This window comes from Convolutriloba macropyga, chromosome 13 (genome assembly GCF_964194025.1).
Source record: "Convolutriloba macropyga chromosome 13, txConMacr16.3, whole genome shotgun sequence".
In the NCBI taxonomy this organism is placed as follows: Eukaryota; Metazoa; Xenacoelomorpha; order Acoela; family Convolutidae; genus Convolutriloba; species Convolutriloba macropyga.
In genome coordinates this window covers 21,020,221-21,040,586 of record NC_134480.1, presented here as the reverse complement: position 1 = coordinate 21,040,586, position 20,366 = coordinate 21,020,221, and the positions used below count along the sequence as shown (strand labels likewise).

The following is a 20,366-nucleotide window of genomic DNA, read 5'->3' as shown; positions in this document are numbered from 1 at the left end:
AGGTTTATTTGATTATCATGTTAAGTGTGCCACTAAAAGGATAATACTTATGAAAGAATTTGGCAAAAAATTCCATGCCTTTTTTACTAGCTTTTGTATATCGAGTATAACCGAGGTTTTTGTCAAAGAAGTTCTTCCAAATGAAGCTTTTCCTTGGAATGAGTTCGAGGTTCTCCATTCGTAGCGTGTGCCTATTACACCAAACATTTATGGCTAGAATTGTTTGTCAGTTTGAACGTTAATCTGATCTTTATTGGTATAAAATTTCTGAAATCGTCCGTATCCCTTATCTAAAAAAGCATGATGTAAAATTGACGTACATTAAGGGTCAGTGGCAAAGCGTCGCTGCAAAGCTAAAACAGCTATAGCTGAGTTCGCCTGATATGATGCAATGTACGAAGACGCACTGAAATTCTCAGAACGTAAATTCAGCCCGCCAAAGTGTGTTGTAAGTGCCCGTTTGGACAAACTCAACAGCCTTCAACCAATGAAGAGGCACAATAGCAGTAAGATAATTTTCAGCATGCATTTCAAGACATGTCGGGGTTTTTAAATCGCTATCTTATGATTCGCATTTAAGGAAAGCTGCCATTAAATGTCAAAAAGCATTGGGAGAAGCCTGCTTTTCTGGATTAGAGCGGTTGGTTAAAGGAAATGGCCAAAGCGCTTGATTTTTTCAAGAATAATACCGTTAAATCCAAGTTACCACCAACTCAGTAACTAAGACAAAAGTTAATTGAAGAGCAATTGCCGCAAATATGCAACAGAAGAGTAATCAGAAGACGAAACAGAGTTTGTCAACGTCAACCTCGAGCTGCTTGGCATGCACAAGCAGCCATCAGTTAGGGGAAAGTCATATAATTTAAGAAATGATCTCCTCCACGCAGCTAGCCAAAATTGTGGCCGAGGCAAAGCTCTGTTTTAACTGTTTGGGTGATAAACACATGTTCAGGCAGTGCCCAAGTTGCCCTATATGTGGAAAAGGGGCTGCAACGGCTCGTATAAAACCTACCTAAAGGAGCTGAGAGGATTTTTCAGCTAAACCTTGGACAAAAAACATAAATTGCTCCTTGCTTCCTACAAGTAGTGGTATCACGGCGTTAGATTTTAGCGGTACCGCTTGCAGTAACTCTTTGATGTCCGATAGTCACTCAGATAGACTTGGTTTGAAGCTTACTGCTTAAAAAATGACCGCCAAGAGTATAAAAAGAACTTATTGCCACTAAATTGGTTCATTGACTGTCACACCACGCAAAGATCAAGATTTTGAGGCCTCCACTCAACGTCTTTATGTGGCCAAAACATTAAGCGTATTGTCCAATATCAATTACGTTAAGTGCATGCAAGAAACTCACCCACATCTGGCCGTTCTAGATCCAGTAGGATTCAGCTATAGAGACTAATGCTAAGAAACATTGAGATGATAACTGTACAGTATGTCTCTCAAGGCATCTGTCTGATAGAGCACTTAGCAGCCGAAAAAAACTGTTCACCGTTCGTTTTTGGCTTGCCCATAGGAATTCCGTCAAGTTCAATGTGTTCCAAAGTCAATAATGAAATGAATTATGAACTGGCTCGTCAGTTTAAGTCTTGGCACAAAAAAAGAACTGTACGGCGAGTACCAGCCGGCCAACACCCGTTCAGCAGCTGATTCACACGGGTATGAATTACTACTTGAAACAACAACCATTCATAGTTGCCGGAGTTACGATGTCGTTATGGTGTGGGCTCAAGGCAACATGAAGCTTCCAAATAATTCTTTTACGACCTCGATACGGCTAAGATCCCTCCAAAGCGGCGCCCAATAGACACAGCAATGAAACAAAAGTACGCAAAATCCATTACGGAAGACCTTGTAATAGGTTACCTAATAACAGTTTCTGGAGCTAACACGGTTAAGCAGCGGTCGGTTGAAAAATCGTACCTACAACTGCACCCTGTAGTCATTTCGAAAAGACCTGGAAACGTGCGTAGAGTATTCAATGGCTCAAGAAAGTTCCATCTTTCTTATTTGAACACATCTTTTGCCCCAAATTGCTCCCAAATTTAATCCCTGTGCTACGAAAGTTTCGTCAGTAATTATTTGCCGTAACCGCAAGTATCGAGGGTATGTTTCTCCGGGTTGGTGCACTTGATTGTGAACAGTGATCAATTCTTTTTGTGTGAGGCTTGAGGACTCCTCCACAAAAATTGTGAGGTATCAGTATGCGCGCCATATATCCGGACCTAAAGACTACCCCACATGCGCTTACTATGCATTACATTGCACAAACCGTGAAAACGGCAATCAGCATCAGGAAGCAACCAGAGCCGTCCTAGAAATTTTCTACATGGACGATTTATTTGGATTCGGTGAAGACCCCTGAGAGGGCTCTCAATTGATTGAATCGTTTGGTTCTTTTTTCCATATAGATGTGTTCAAGCAAACTAAGTTTGTAAGCAATGTACCAAATTTGGCTGATCAAATTGGTGGGTCAGCTCAATCTAACCCACGCTAATTGCGTAAATTAGGGAGGAGTCTTCGCACGTGCTTGGGTTGAACTGGAATCAAAACAAAGATATTCTAGTTATGAGATGGGCTACCTCAAGTACGGACACAAAGTCATGAACACAATGCTTTGTACTGAGCCTTTTGTCTAAAATCTTTGACCCCATTGTTCTAGTGGCACCTTATCATCGGCGATCGATTGTTGCTACAAAGACATCTAAAGTACAGAGACAAATAATCATCGATATATACTGTTGAAAAGTTCCTCGAAGGGAAATTGAAGCTACCAAGTCTTCCAAAAACATAATAGCGAGAAGTTACTTTTCGTGAACCTTTGAAAACCCGGAAATACATTTGTTGGCAATAGTTCGCAAAAAGCTTTCAGTGCCTTGAGACTCTCCGAGCTCGAATAACTACATCGCTTTGGCCCTACACGGAGCTTGTTTTTTACTGAGTAAAGCTTGCGTAGCAAATCGGAAGTTGGTGGCAGTTCCAAAGATGGAACTACATGCAGCGCTATTGACCGCTCAATTGAAACACGATAGCAATCGAGCTCTCACAGTAAATTTAATCAAGGTATTCATGTGGACCGAGGGCACTAAAATTTTTCTATGGCTTAACTCGACAACCAAACGCCCAATATTTTTTTGCAAACCGCGTTTGCGAGATCTTAGAATACACTAGCGTGGGTACAAATGGACACATGTTGCGTCTAGTGGTTACCCGGCAGACGCCGGTACTCGTGGCATGTTCGCTTAAGTTTTGCTATCAAATATCTTAGCCGGGGAACAAGAGTTCTTGGCTACCAAGCAATTCCCGTTCCAAGCAATCACTGAAGTACCTAATAACAACAAACGCGGTTTTGTAACAAAAAAACGACAAAACTGACACATCAAAAAAGAACCGCCCGGCAACTAATTTCATTCTATAAAATAAGTTCTTATCAAAAATTGCGACGAACAACAGCATACGCTCTCCGGCTGCTACCCTCCCATGAATACTACCGTAATGCGGACAGTAGTATAGTAGACCCCACTTAGTTTAACGAAGCTGAGTGTCACCTCAAGTGTCTTGTGGAAAGATAATACTGCAGAGAGAAAAGATGTCCGGGAAAAAAATGTTTATACGAAGCAGCCGCACTGCTCCTTTCTCTCCTTTTGTTGGACTAAGTGGTCTAAGGGAATTGGCTGGCCGCAGTAAAATGGTCGGTCGGAACTGATTTTGTTGCAAAATATCCCATTATTCTTTTGACTCACGCCATTTATTTGCAAAAGTGTTTATGTGGCATAACCACGTAAAAAATGACCATCATGGCGATGACTATCTGTGGGCTAAAAAAGGAACGTTGTGTCATCTTAAAACTACGCTCCTCACAGCGTTCATTTAATTGTAACTCTTATACGTGCTTGGTAGACCTCCTATCCCTTTACCACAAATTGTGTTGATTACTTTGGCTCATTTTACGGTATTGGTTGCCTAACTCCCGGTCGTCACTTCTTGGACGACTTACAATGTTCATGTACGCAAGTTCGTTTTTTTTGTTATAATAGTTGTTATTGGAGTATCCCGCTGGGGTACTCCTGCCATGATCATTTGAGATAAGGGTAACTTCTTCGCTGGTGCAAAACAAAGAGCTCATTGAGAAAATTGAAAAGTGGAAAACTAACAATATTGATGCTGAACTTGCCCAAAAAAAACTTTAAATGGAGAATTTATCCACTCAACGCATCATAGCAATGTGGCATCTGAAAGATGATGTGCGTAGTTCCGAGTGCGTACCTTACACCTTTCTTGGAACACGTCGCCTTGCAGATGAAATTGTAAGTTATACCTTTTGTCTCGTAGAACGTCAGTTGAAATAATGAGGCCTATAAACAAATATAACCAAATAAACACCTTGTTTGAGCGTTCCTTCCCGAGTCGAGAGAAAATCGAAAAATAAATAAGATAAGCGGCGAAAAATTGTTTTTTTCAAAGCAAATTTTGTACATAATTTTGCGGCGAAATTAGGTGAATTCGGTGAAATTTTGTAAGTTCACCTCTAAAGCAAGCGGTGAACTTACAAAAATTCACCACATTGTACCGCTTACTACAAGTTACCATCTTTGCACGGATTCGAACCTCTCACCTCCGACATGTCAGCCACTTCTTTTTGCACTGCGCCTCTTCTCATTAAAACCTAGCATATTTTTGTGTAAAACATACGCGTTGAACTTTTGTAAGATAAGCGTAAGTTCACCGCTTACTCTAGGGGTGAAATTACATAAATTCACCGCTTAAAAATTTGTCACAAAGATGTATAATTATTTGTGGGTAAATTTTCCGTGCGATTTTTAATAAATGTATCTCAACATCGTTGAACAAAATACCATTCGGATGGTTTTCTCAGCTGTGAATTTATGTAATTTCACCGCTACTAGGCGATAAAGGTTTTTTTCACAGCATTCACCGCCTGATTTGTATAATTTTACCGCATTCACCGCTTATCTTACAAAATTTTCCACATTCACCGCTTATCTTGCATAATTTTGCGTTGAATGGCATTGACACCGCGACTCGGGTTGCGGGTTGCCTGGGGGGGGGGGGGGGGGTAGACGCCACTGATCAACCGTAGGTGACCAAAATGTGTATGGACATGACGGAAAGCCAGACCATCAAATTGCGTCGCAACCACAGATATAACTCCTTACGCCTGTTTCGGGCCTTGAAACTCATTTTCTGACATTGAATATTGCTGAGACTCTTGAAGTTGCGACAAAATGAAGGGTGTTTGTTTTTTTCAGGGCTAACTTTGGGTTCTATGCATATCGTCTTGGAATACCCGTCTGTGTGTTGGGCTGTTGTGTGTTCGCAGCTATTATAGTTCTCCTTCTTGTCAAGAGGAAGAGAAACAATAGTAAGAGAGTGTACTGATCTATTCAGTTCAGACACTTTTTTTTATGCTGATGAGACCGCCATTCAGAGCAAAGCTGTATGAGATTAGCATTGATTGCAATCAAATTATGCCAGGAATGCCGTATAGGTTATGAAAGCGGCGGAAATACATTTTTAAACGATAGATGATATGAAAGTATGGACAGTCACCGCTTATTTTATTGAAAGAAATTAGAAATAAATCAACGGTTGGGAAAACTGTTAAACATAATTAAGACAAACAGTGAATGTTGTCAAACATTACGTTGTAAAAGGGATTTTTGCTAATTTTAGTGTTATTATTTTGTGTATATCAGTGACAATAGTTTGTCACAAATTCCCATATAACGTCGTTGTTGTTCACGATTAAAAAGCTATACAGTGGACAAAAGTGACTGAAAAGCATGAATTTTGACACTTTTATTGGTTGATAACCTAATCATTCTCTTCGATTCGAGCTTTCAATTAGCTTCATACTTAATTGCTCGAAATCAATTAGTAAATGTTTGAGACCCAATCAGAGAAATAATTGTTCTTGCAAGCTGTGACATTGTGTTTTCAATCCGCATTAGTGCTGCGAGAAGTTTCTCTATTTAATCACAAATTTAGTTTTATAAACCAAGAATTGAATTGTATCGGTGCTGTCTTTCTATACTCATAGTTTAGGATTGTTTTGATAATCATTTGAGAGTTTTTGATCCTTAATACGAGTTTTTAACAAATTTGCTGTTTTTCAGATATTTTGCGGATTTTTAGGCTATTACGGCCCCACTTATCAACATTTGCTACGTTTTGTTGCTTTCCGTGGATATTGGACAGACACATTTTGCCAGGCGGTCTTTATTTGCCCATTGAGGACAGCTTTACAGGAATGAAACAGTGTTTTTTTGAGAAATTTGACTAAAAACCGTAAGTTTTAACTGCTTTTTGTTGATTTCTTGAATTTTATCGATTTTTTGTCATAATGAGAGAGGTTTGTGAGTCTATTTTGGCTTTATTACTTTTGCTTGAAAATTTTATTCATCTTGAATTTTCAGGAAAGGTTATCTTTCCTCGGTGCAGTTCTATTATATAAGGAACTGAATTTTTCCATTTTTTCGGTTGGTTCGGTTTGTTAGTGCTTATATGGTTCAATTATCCGAAAACAGTTTCGGCGGAGACAACATTTAGGGGTTTTTTCGTGATTCTTCCGGCTGTGTGTTTTTTTAAAAATCTGTTCACACATTTTCATGGTTTTCTGGTTTATGCTAAAGTGATGGTTTTGGTCACGCCGAAAAAGGAGAAAGAGTGAAAAAGCGAGTGGTTTTGCAGCGTGCCTTTTTTGCTCAAATTTTAAATTAGAATAAGAAGACGGTGAATGAACAGAAATATGCTGTATGGATTTTTGCATGTTAATCACATGCGGCATTTTGACATTGATTTCAAAGCGTTTTTCAGTTTGTTATCTGTTTTTCTTTCTAAATTGTTTTCCTAACTCATTCGGAGCACATTTTGAGGCTAGTCTCTTTTTTTTAATTGAATATAGACATTCTTTGAAAGCAGGTCTTTTACTGCTTTTTAATTTTTTTATAATCCGTGAATTGGTTTGTATTGGGGCCCTGCCTTTTTTTGTAAGATGTTTTCACACAATTTCATGACTTTGTGCTTTCAAAACGGGATAAACAGGCAGAGCTCAGCGGGCATCAGGTTTCATTAGCAACCCTTAGCCGCGTTTAGTAGTGCTTCAAGTGCATAGATTTGTGAAGCTACTGGGAAGCTACTTGTGAATAATTTGTAATATTTTTAACAATTTTTTTTCATGTTTTTCGGAAGGTTTTATGGTTTTTTTTCCAGTTTTTGTTTAGCCCTAGGGGCCAATGAACCACCTCTATGGTTTGATAACAGTTTGCTGTGTACTTTCTAGTCCAGTGGTATTGGAATGATTTTCCACACTTTAAAATAACAAATTTTAGCAGTTTTTTTTAAAAATAAAACTTGCAACCTTTTCTAACCTTTTCGATTTTTTTTTGACTTTTTGGACGAAAAAACTTATCTGGGATTTCAAAAGCTGTTATTGCAGGCTTTTTAGTGGTAATGAAAAAGTTTTCATCATTTTATTATTATGAACTTTACCATTTTTCTATATAACTTGTTTTTCTTGTAGCTTTATAGTAGTAGTTGTCTTTCTTGTAGCAATAAATTGTAGCTTTCGAGTTTATTTAGACCCAGAGTTTGATATTAGGTTACCTAATATTTGGTAGCTTCAATGCGGTATTATTCATCTTTTTATTATCACTCACTATATGTATTTTTTGTGACAAAGTTTGAGTTTTTTTGGCTTGAATTTGGGTTATTGGATGACTTCTGAACTTCTGAAGACAATGGAGGGTTCTAAAGATTTCAATATTAGCAATTTTATCAAAATTTTAATAAAGTTTGATTTTCCAAACTTTTTGAAAATTTTTGCTATTTTCTTGGTTTGTCGATATTCAAAGGCAAATAATATTTTTGGAGTCTCGCTGGTGGGTTACTCGAAAGATTCGAGAAGCAGGACAGAATATTTTTGCAAAATTTTAAAAATTTAACAAAAAATTGCAATTTTCGTTTTTTATTGTTTTTTTTTAATTTTGTTTGTGGGTTAACGAGTAACTTTCTGTGGATAATTTTGACCTTCAAGATAAACGCTTCATGATTATTTTTTATAGCAATGATTATATTTTTGTTTAGTTTGTCTGGTTGTTTTAGTTTCTCCCGTTTTTGGACTCCTTGTCTTTTAGCTGCCAATGTTAATTGATACGCTGATCAGATAACAAAATTTCTAACTTTATCCTACTTTAATTCAACTCTTTGGATTCTATTCCAAGACTTGTCCTGCTATGTTTTTTTTGCAAATTTTTTTGACACAATTTTCCCTGACTTTAATCTTTCAAAAACGGTATGATCTTATAAAGCCCAGAGGGCATTGAGGTTCATTTGAAGCGCATTTCTGGCTTCAGCAGTCTTTTAAATGCTTAGCGTGCTCAGACAGCTGGGAAGATCTAAATTTGAGATGAAAAAATTATTTCTCGAAGTATTTGAGACCAAAATGATGCAAATTTTCGTTTTTAATAAAACTTTGAGTTTTCGTTAGACAAGTCTCAAATTAGCGTTTGTCCCCATGTGATTAAAGTCTTTTGCAAGCCATAAATCATGTGTCTGCTTTTAGAATTATTTTTTTAATGCAACCTTAAAAACAGTAAACTACAGTGATTTTGCTTCTCAATTTTTTTTTCAAAATGTTTGCAATTTTTTTCAAGTTTTTATTTTTTTCGTATTTCTGCGAATTCTCTGTTTTCAGGGGCCAATTAAATTTTTTTGTGGTTTGAAATAGTTTTTGTGTTCTAGGAAATTGTTTTGGGGATATTAATATCCCAAATTTCGGCTTTTGTTAAAAAGACATTCTAATTTTGTTTTTGGAAAAATTACTACTTTCCAAAATTTTGTCTTTAGGTTCTTCTGAAATTGTTTATGGTATATAAATGCAATAATGGCAATTATAATTGAAAACAGATTCGTTTTCAAGATGTTGCTGTCTCGAATTTTAACAAATTTTCGTCAAAATGCGCTTTGCCTTTTCAAGTTTTGAATTAAAATTGATAAGTTTTTTGATCATTAGGGGCAATAAAATTTCTGATGATCTGTCAATGAGTTTCCATTAGATCTGAACGTTAATGATATGGTTTTGTATATATTAATACAAAAATTTTCTCGACTTTTTGATGAAATTTGCATTTTCTCTATATTTAAAAAAATTTGGTAAATTTGCGATCTTTGGGGGTCAAAGGAAGCTTTTGGCATTTTTTTTGCCTGAAATAGTGGATTTGAAGGGATTTGCTAGGAGAACTTTATCAATTTTTTGCAACTCTGGCTAATTTAATACAAAGTTAAAACAAAGTCTTGACAATTTTTGTCTATTACATGTGCGAAAAGATGCCTGCTAACTAAAAATTTAGTTATTTTGTATCATTCAGCAAGGAATAACAGGATTTAAAGACACAAGTTTGGTGAAATAATTGAAATTCGCAATGATTTTTTCAAATTTGTCTAAATTTTTTAGACAATTTTAAATTTGTTGAGCTCAAATGAAACTTTTTTGAGCTCGATCCCGCCCTCATGGGTACATATTACAACTTTCATTTTGACTACAACTATCAATAGGCTATCTCGAATCTTCAGTTTTTTGTATCAAGTTCTTGTTTTTCTTACCTTTGCTTTTTGTGCCAATTTGTTTTTCTCTGCTATTTTGTTTTCTATTTTGTTTTCTATGTTGTAATCAAACTATGTTGTTCTGTTTGATTTGCAATGACCAATTAATTGGTCAGTTAGTGGAGTATTGGTTATTCATTCAGTTCTTTAGAATGTATTTCAAGACCTTCATGCAGTGTTTTTTTTCCATTTCTGTCTAATTAACAAGTCAATAACTATCGTGGTTAGTAATCGAAGACCTCACTGACGCCGCGGACAATTTGGAAAGGCGTGTAGAGAAGAGTGAATAATACTTCTAGTCATTATTCTCCACGCTTGCTCAAAAGTAGTCATCATTGATATTTGTGACAAATATTTCACTACCAGAAACGTCCACACACACTTATAACTTTCATCTTGAAACATGGGCATTAAAAAAGGTCAAATTTGAGTAAATCCCGGTAAATTCACTCGAGCAAATCTAACTTTTGCATCATGATTATTACAGAAGTTAGTGGTGAATTTGGTACAATTAGGCAATCGCTGCTTTAATTTTCCAAATCGCATCAAAAGTTCCTAATAAAAGCTGTTGCAACGGCGAATTGGGCGAACAAGATTGAATGGAGTCTTTTTGCAAGAATTTCGAACGTACTTCATGGGAAAAATTTTGAAAGAATATGCAAAAATTGTCGAAAGTTTTTCTTTAGCTCGTTCACCAAACCAATTGAATGAAAAAATCGTAAAATAGTTGTTGAACATTGATGAGAAATCCGTTCTTTAATTCACATTCACTGAGTTTTTGACATACTTTTTTGCAGTTTACAAGCAAATTTATGACGGTTGGTTACATTCGAAACCGAACAAATAGACCGCTTTCTGTTTGGTCTGCTGGACTAATCTGCTTTTAAAACCCAAAACAGAAAAATCCATGCTATTTCTGTCAACCATAATGAATATCACTTACCTTCAAAAAACGACAATACCGAATCTGTCTTAAGTTAAGAAAGGACGATACCGAATCTTTCTAATGTTAATTAGCGGACAAACAATATAATGCCGATTTAAAAATCGTAGGAAGCTTTGTCGATTTTGGCTTGAAGAAAACGACGATACCGACGATTTTTGTGCTAAAGAACCGGGGATTTATTGACTAAAGAGATGATGGTCTGCTCTTGAAATGTGATAGTGTGATGGTTCTACACTATACACAGTGAATGAGTCACTTGAAGTTGTAAGCAGTAGGTAATAGGAAAAAGATGCATCTTGGAGTTGGTTTAGGGCCAAAGAGCCTCAGACCAAGCTCAGACAATTTGTAACTTCAACGCACATTACATCGCCTCAAGGCTAAAAGTTTTCAGTGAAAAGTCGGTATCGTCGTTTTTTAAAAGTAAAATAGATTTGGTATTGTATTTTTTTTAAAGTAAGAGAATATCCCGATTCTCTCTTGTGTCGATACCGAATCCTTCTTACGTTCGAAACCGAGAATAACGAAGAATTCCTACAATTTTTCTTTGGTCTCCTGTAGATTTTGCTGTACATTCAGTCCACATATAAGCAAGAAAGATGGGCCTATATAAAAATGCCGATTTTGTAGGTTCAGCCAATGTAAAAAATCGTATTTGGCTCGTAGAAAAGTCAGAAATGACGTCAATACTACGTCTTGAGCCCATCCTTTGAATTGCAAGAACTTTTAAACCACGAAGGCAGGTGAGAAAAATTTGCAGGGTTTTTCTAATTGCTTTTAAATTCGAATCCTTTATTGCATGACACTTTATTTTATTTCAATTAATTCAACGGCATGTTTTTTTTCATTACTGCCGCAGACTCTTAATACTCATTTTTATAGTTTTTTCCAGAGTTCCAATAAAAGACTCGCTTAGTCTAGACAAAAATTGGGCAAACATTTTAAATGAGAACACAACTAAACACTCTAATAACAAAAATCTTGAGCGTGGAAGCATCGCTAGTAAGTTAATTTAAAAAAATTTAATGACAGTTAGATTTTTTGAACAAATTTTTCAGCTTTTTCATAGAATTTTTGACAAGCGTCAAATTTAACCACTAAGTACTTTACAAAATGGGACTTCTAAACCTGTTTTCCAACTAATCCCGTTCTACGATTTTATTTGATTTAAAAATTAATTTGTCTGTTCTGAAGCCTGCAAAAAAACAATGTGTGTTTCGTACAGTGTGTGGTTTGCTCCATCAACATGTTGATCGTTCGAATAATTAATCGGGTCACTAGCATACTAAACAATTTGGAAATAATTATGTGGACCTGTGCGAATATCATTTATAAAGAGAAAAAAGTAGTGGTCCAAGTGTTACACTGAGGTACACACCTTCTTATAGTAATCTAATCGGTAAAAATTTTGCTGACACTGGTTTATTGCCTATTGCTAAGAAAATAATCCAATAGACTTAAACGTCTTCCAGAAAAGTCAATTTTCCTAGTTTTGATAGTAATGTTTTTTGTGGCATTCAATTGGAAAACTTTAGAATGATCGATGAATATTGCAACAACAAAATTTTTATCGATTAAGTTTCGGAAAATTTATACTGTATCTAGAAGAGTATCTATAGTTGAAAAACAATTTTGGAAGCCAAAATTTTTTTTCATCCGTTTCAATTGATCTTCATAATAGTCATCCAGGTCGGAAAAACGATTGCTTAGAAGATCGGCTATTTTCTTTTTTATTTTGTCGAAGACTAAACCGCCAAACGAATTTTTTTATGAAAGGATATTGCCTGATTATGCGTTTTGTTTGAAAAAAATTGATAATACAGATTATTGTGAAACTTTTGTTACACACTGAACGTTGCAAAAAACTTTTTCATATGAAAATTTGAGTTATATTTCCACATTAGAAACAAAACATTTTCCAAGGTGTCATACGTAAAAAAAAATTCACAATAATCAATGAATGTATTCTCTTTATTGAAACAATTTCGCGGATATGTTGAGGAATCTCCGATTTTTGCTTGTGAAAGTGTGTATCAAGTCTATCAAACATTGATACACTTGAACAAACGAATTATAACTTTAAACGGAAAATTTCCGGAGAACCTAAGACAGAGAAAACTAAATTTTTAAGAAAAGAATTCACTGTTTCAAAAAAATGTCAACTCTCGCGAGGACATTTTCACTTTTTTTCCTCGAATCAGTTAACTACCATAGTTGATAAGGTTTTCAACCAAAATCTGTCAACAAAAAGAACCTTTTTTGCTAATGGACTTTGAGCTATGAATTGAAAACAAAATCAGTTCAGAGTTTTAGGTGATTATGTCATAGTTGGTTTATATATAATAATTTGCCTCATTTTTTCCCTCAATGTTCTGCAAAAGCGAATTGTCTCTTGGCCTGCGAATTAGTTAAGATTTTGCATGAAAAAAGTCTAGAAAAAACTCTGAATGTAGAATACCAGCGTGTTTAAGTCCTGCGTGTTTACAAAATGTTTTAAAAAAGTTTTGTTAAATGAATTTATGCTAAATAGGACCCATATTTATCAATATACATAGGAAATCTAACTAGGTAGGGTATTTTAGCGTTTGGGCACGAATTGGCTCTATCAGATCCCTTATATTTCGACAAAAAAACTAATGGGACAGACAAAATTGATTTAAATTTGTTTATTGAAGCCTGATATAAGTATTTGCAGGACATTTCTGGATGCAAAAAAATTATAGTGTTTTTTGAAGGACAACAAAAAGATGGGATTAAATTGTTTCGTTTCTGAAGCAAAGAAAAGGCAAAGTTATACTATTTTGACGTTGTGCAATCTTATTCGATTTACATGGTTCTAGAGTATTCTTTTAGAAAGATGCTTTAGAGAAATTCAGATCTTACTGCTATTAAGTAAATTGATTTTCGATAGATGACTTGAATAGTAAATGAATCTTCAAAATTAGGGCCAAACCAAGATGCTGAAAACTAATTTATTTATTTTAACTTGTTCCAATTTCATTTCAATGAGTTCGCTGGAAGCGATTTGTGCAACGAAAATTTTAGTTAAGAGATTTAAAAGTACATGAAAATCGGTGATTTCTTAGAGTTACTATTTTATTTACTTTTTTATTAATTACAACGAATGAAGACAAAAGATGCCTCATTTGTCGTTGCATAATTATGCCGTAGAGATAATTTATGTTGTCAGGCCCCTGCTGCGTACCTGGAGTGAGCGTCAAATCATAATCAGCACTGAATCAATCAGCACTTAAACTGAGCGCTGATGATGTATATTTTTAGATTTGTTGAGTCATCAATGAAGTCCTAAGTCTTGTCCAAGACATAACAAGTCTCGAATCAGTCTCGGAAAAGACTTGACAAGTCTTAAGCAAGTCTTGGACAAATCTCGGTGAGGTCTTGACAAGTCTTGACACTTCTTGAGTCTTGAAACAAGACGCGATGAGTACTGATCTGCTATCTCAAGACCTGCAATTGATTGGCGAAGCACTGATCAAGACTTGAAAGACGTTCCGGTCGGGATATGAAAAAAAAGGAAAATGTTGATACAGAAAAGATCAGCTTCGGATGATTCATACTTCAGTCTGCATTTTTGAATGCGGCATTAGCAACCCAGCCCCATGAATCAATATTAGTAATGCTTAAATCTTCTTGCTCAGTCACAACCTATACGTAATAAGTTTTTACTCATTGGCCCATTTCACAACTGCTATTTCTGACCTACCACAAGTTAGGGATCTAAAATATGCCGATTTACGCATTCCCGTATTTTTTCTGCGATAAAAATTTTGAATCAGGATTAAAACTAAGGAAAAAAATTATCTTTTAAGGTTATAGTTTGAAAATTGCGGATCAAAAGTCTAACTACCTGGGTTGAGGCGTCACCGGCATTCAACGCAAAATTATGTAAGATAAGCGGTGAATGCGGAAAATTTTGTAAGATAAGCGGTGAATGCGGTGAAATTACATAAATCAGGCGGTGAATGAGGTGAAAAAAACTTAATCGCCTGGTAGCGGTGAAATTACATAATTTCACCGCTGAATGTAGCGGTGAAATTACATAAATTCACCGCTTGGGAAAAAGTGTGGAGCGCAGTAATGCGCCGGCTCTAGTCTGCAAAGAAGCTAAAAAGGCCCATGCAAAAGCTAAGACAAGTTTACTGCAGCAAAAATCTGAACGCAAAAAATCGGAAAAATATGTAAGCTAAGCGGTGAAAAGATTTTTTCACCGCAAGTCTCGTATATAATTTTGCGGTGAAATGCGGTGAAATTATGTAAGTTCACCGCTTGAGTAAGCTGTGATCATATAAAAATTCACCGCAAAAATCGGAAAAATATGTAAGATAAGCGGTGAAAAGTTAATTTTTTCACCGCGAATTTCGTACATAATTTTGCGGTGAAATCCGGTGAATGCGGTGAAATTATATAAGATCACCGCTAGAGTAAGCGGTGATCTTACAAAAATTCACCACAATTCACCGCTAAAATATGTAATTTCACCGCTTAAAATTTTTTTTTTGATCTTACAAAAAATCACCACAATTCACAGCTAAAATATGTAATTTCACCGCTTAAAATTAAGCTGTGAAATTACATATTTTAGCGGTGAATTGTGGTGAATTTTTGTAAGATCACCGCTTACTCTAGCGGTGATCTTACATAATTTCACAGCATTCACCTCATTTCACCGCAAAATTATGTACGAAATTTGCGGTGAAAAAGCTAACTTTTCACCGCTTATCTTACATATTTTTCCGATTTTTTCTCGACCCGGGTATTGAGTTTGATTAGAGTTTGCGTTGCCAAAGCGCCTTCAAATACTGCTTGGTCGAAAATGCTATTTTTAACTTGGATTTCGGGACGAGAAATACCACTTTCTATTTGAGTTATCAAAACACGGATCAATTGACAAGTTGAATTACCAACCGAGTTTTGGCAGCACAAATTGAGGGAATGAAATTGAGATTGAACAAACTATGAACAATATTAAACCACATTATAATCATGCCTATCAAAACGGAAATGGAAATTTTTACAAAATGAACAGAATTAGAACCGCAAAACACTGTCTGTGAAATAACTATGATGAATCACCTGTCTTGTTGTATGAATGGCTAACTGAAGGAATTGAGACAACAAAAGTACCAATATGGAATGAGATTGAAATTTAGGAACTAAATTAATAATTTAAAAGTATGCCCATACGACAAAAATGAAAAAGCAGAATGTGATCTCGTTAAGAAAACTTCTCTAAGACAGAAACTTCATATATTTTGCAGATACAACGGCAGCAGCAGTTCACTATTCAATGCAGGCAGGGATTGCACCCGCTCCCCCAGGGTACTACCCGCCGATGCAGGTGCAATTCCCTCCAGTTGCAGGTACGAACCCGGCTTTGGATACCACTTCATCGCCCGCTATGGTCCCTTTTGGTATTCAGGCTCAGGCTGTGAACAACCAGGCACCTCTGATGCCCCCCAAGTACACCCCAAGTGAAGAAGTCAACCCCAGTAGCTCATCTGATTAAATGCAACAAATGTTAAATAATTGTTGTTTCCCCTCTTTCTCCAATCTCTCGGATCTTTTCCCTGCCAGTAGAATATAATATCATATACCCGATATTTTAAAACCCTATTGCACCCAAGTTGAGGCCCTCGTTCAAAATGACCTATGAAAAGACCCATCCAGATAAATTTTGCTGATGAAAATACCCAGGCAGACCGAAAATACCTATGATCCAGACTTTGGCTCGTTCAAAAATTTGGTGCGTTCACCCTTATGAAAAGACCCGTCCAGCCCAAAAAAACATGTGATCCCGACTTCGGCCCGTTCAAGTTATGAAAAGACTCAGGCAGACCGAAAAAGTTCAAGATCCAGACATTGCTTCGTTCGTGTTTAAAAAAGATCAACCTTTAAAATAAGCCCATGATGCAGACCTTAAAAAATAGTAGCAATTGATTAGGCTGTCGATGCTTTTGGTACAATTTAATCCCCTGTTTTTGATGAAACAAGTTTTAAGGTCATTTCTAGTCTTATCAGCCAACAAGGAGGCTTGGTAATGCACGTTTGCACACTTTGTTCCGACCCTGTTCTTCCACATTTTGACAACCAAAAGAGGAAGTGAATGGAAACATTCAAAAATTCACATACTGTTCAAAAATAATTGCCGCGTTTGCCGCATTAGAGGACCATTGGAACCTGTCATTCACTTTGAGACCTGCGTTTGGGACCTATAAATATCAGATGGATTTACATGCAATTGATTGAGAAGCCATTATCACCTGTTTTCAGTGAAACTAATTGCGAGACTACAAAATAACAACAAAAACAGGCGACTGAAAACCACAAAAATCGCAAAAACTCAAAAATAACGCACTGACCAGAACAACTCCCAATTTTTAAAATGAAATGCAAAAGTTTTAAAAACGACGTTTGAAGCTCAAAAACCAGTAATTTTCACTGATTACTTTACAAGAATGTGAATAGAAACCACGATTTATGAGACTAATTAATAAGCTGAGAAAAAGTGGAAATAGCGAAAAGTTCAAAATAACTTGTCATTTTTGGGCATAGGCAACGTCATTTAAATCATCAATTGTCTTCTGAAGTTAAAAAGTTCAGTTCTACTTCAAGAGGAAGCATCTGAGACTTGTCATTATTCAGAAATGTCAAAAACATCAATTATAGGCAAACAACTCTTGAGAAAAGTGCTCGCAAGTGGAGATGAAACTTCAATCAAAGTCGAAAAGTTTATAAACTTTCAAGAACACTCTGAAAAAAAGAAAGTTGGGCAAAATTTTATTGCGGCAAAACTTTTAGCCATGAAATGCAAATAATGATAAGCATTGAGATCAAGCTTGTTCTATAACTAAATTGCAAAAGGACCTATTGACTTGATAAAATTGACAAAATTGGAAAATAACTTTTTGTCAACTTCGCACTATGGTATACAAACTGAGCAACTGTTTTCCACGCGGTTCTCCGCTAAAAGATAGAAGGCTAAATAAATTAACCAAACACAGTTGCGCTGGACTGGAACGAACTCGCAAGAACTTTAGATGCTAGCCCTTTGACTTGTAAGATCTTAAAAATTAACCATTCGACTTTTTAGGTCTTACAAGAGAACCATCTTTTGCTGGGAACTTCCAAAACGTTACAGGTTAACCATCTTTTTGCAACAAACTTGGAAATCCTTACAAGTTAACCATCCGGTCTTTACCAGGGCTATCAACGTATTTGAACCCTGTAATAATTAAAACCTTACAAATGTGTAATCATAACTTTACTAGTAGTACATTAGTTAAAGTTTTCGATTCATATCGGGTCTTCTATTAACCCTATAGAAAACCACATTCATGTGACAAATTGGAATTCTTTGAGAGCAAACTTCAGATATTACAAGGAAATCTTCAGATATGATGGCTGAACCATTGTAATATGGTAAAAAGAACTTTTTCTCCTCATGTTCAGGGCAATTTTTGTACTCAAATTTGTTTGATAACTCAGATTCGTCATAATGGCGTGCTTTATTTATAAATTTAAATATTGTCGTTGTCAGAAAAAAACAGTTTTTTTCATTTTATGTTAACTTGTGAGTTATTATATATTTTTCTAACGTTATTCAAAACTTTCATACAATCTAAGTATTTGAAAAATGCTTTGAACTTGTCTTGAAAACTTTTCAAAAAATTCTCTTAAACTTCTATTAAAAGACAGTAGGATAGTTCACGCAATTTATCGCTGTTCAGCTATTTAAGAAGAACTATTTAGATAGATAAAGAGGAACAATAGAGGGACAATGTTTGTAACACACGGCTTTCAATGATTTAAAAGAAATCAATTGAGAAGTAAATCAAATTAAATTTCATCGGCTATTTAAAATTCCTATATTGTGATGATCATCGGCCATTCATGATCATCGGCAGATAGATCATCGGCCATTCAAAATTCCTATATTGTGATGTCAAATAACTGAAAATACTACCTACTATCACATAATATTCCAATTGCAACCGAGATCATAGCCTGTAGAACATTCTCTTTGGTTCCCATTTGAAATTGTTTTCGGCCGTCTGGTCTGCACTAATTTTTCAGTCTTCTTATTTTAGCCCGTACAATTGTTCGGATCTGGTTGGTCCGGCCGACCCGTGTTGAGAAAGACCGACAAAAACGATATACAAAGAGTCGTTTTTGTCGATTTTTTTTCGGTTTCATCGGTTTTATTTGAAAGAAGTGTTGATGTTTGACGGTTTTTGTCGATTTCTGTCGGTTTTGGCGGACTAATTGGTTTTACTGGTAAGAAGCGTCGGCTTTTTTCGGTTTTGTCGAAATCGTCGGTATTGCTGTACGAAGCGTAGGCTTCATGGGAGCTGTCAACGCCAAACGTAAGAAGCGTCGGTGTATGTAATGGAGTCATCATCCTATCAGCTTTAGTACCCAGTTCAAGGTCCCAGACCCAAGCCAGCTCTCATCAGACTATCGTCAAACTTCTAACTCTGCTCAGAACGTGTCAGACGGAAATCACCTCTTGTCAGAAATTGGTGCAACAGTGTTTATGTGCGACTTCTTTGCAACTGTAGCCAGGCCAATCCAGGCCCAACAGGCCTCTGATCAGACCTCAGTGCGGCCGAATTTTTGTGCAACTTTTGTGCGATCAAAAACTTGTACGCGGCTTTAGGGCGACCAATATTTAAATGCGACTTTCGTGGTGCCAAAAATTATGCGATTCAAATATTCAGATTGTATACGCTCAATAGGAGGGTATCAAAGACATATACTGGAAAATATATAAAGTCGGTTTTTCAGCTTGACTTGAGATACTTTCGACATAATATCTGCTAATTTATGTCAAAAACAAATTTTTTCGTACATTTGAAACCGCCATAAACCGACGCTTCGCACGTTTAAAAACGATGAAAACCGACGCTTCGTAGGTTTAAAACCAACAAAAACCGACGCTTCTTGAGTTTTGAAACCGACGAAAACCAACGCTTCTTACATTTTGAAACCGACGAAAACCGAAGCTTCTTTCGTTTGAAACCGACAAAAACCGACGCTTTTTACGTTAAAATACCGAAGAAAACCAATCAAATCGAGGAAACAAACATAAAAGCTTTGACCGGTTTTGGCGAAGTAAAAACGACGAAAAGCGACGATTTCTTATGTTTGAAACCGACGAAATTATTAACACGGGGATGCCCACAATTTTTTCTATCAATACAACAGTTTGTTTAGCCTGGGGTGATATACGCGCTTGCAATCCGCAAGAATAGTGGCAGTTTTACGACCAACCCTGGTTCAAACGCGTTGTATTTTAAGGCACAATTCGCACATGAAAACATCCACTAAAACTTCCACTGGATGCGAAAACTTAAAACCAGACCTGATTTGGTTGAACCTAATTAATTCTGGAGTTTTGAGTTTTCGCATCCCAGGGGAATTATAATTAAAATTGAAGCAGAGATAGCCAATACAACTTCTTTTTATCAAGTATTTAGATACAAATATTAGAGTTTGATGATTAACAATTTTCTAGATTGTGATTTTTTTAAAAAAAATTAGATAGAATATTTAGATAGCGAATTAGAAAACTTTTGCACAAAGAGGTCAATTCAAATATAGATGAAACCACGTTGGCTGGTCTGTAGTTGAACGAGACTGAATATTAAATACTAACCGGTTACCAAAAAAGTAATCAAGGTTTGTTTGAAATTCGACATATTGCTTTGGATATTAAAAGATAAATTAATAACTATAAACTATGAGTCATCAAAATAAGAAAAAAAAAATTCGTTACAA

At 35.9% G+C, this 20,366-nt stretch overlaps 1 protein-coding gene across 1 annotated transcript in view; it reads left to right on the top strand.

Moving 5' to 3' along the window:
- LOC142351884 (uncharacterized) overlaps positions 1-16,187 on the top strand; it is a 28,215-nt gene extending 12,028 nt beyond the window's left edge. The window contains exons 3-4 of the mRNA XM_075404126.1: positions 5,272-5,384; positions 15,848-16,187. Of these exons, the coding sequence (XP_075260241.1) occupies positions 5,272-5,384; positions 15,848-16,095 (361 nt within the window). The 3' untranslated portion in view covers positions 16,096-16,187. The remainder of the gene's footprint in view (positions 1-5,271; positions 5,385-15,847) is intronic.
- The last annotated feature ends 4,179 nt before the right edge of the window (positions 16,188-20,366 follow it).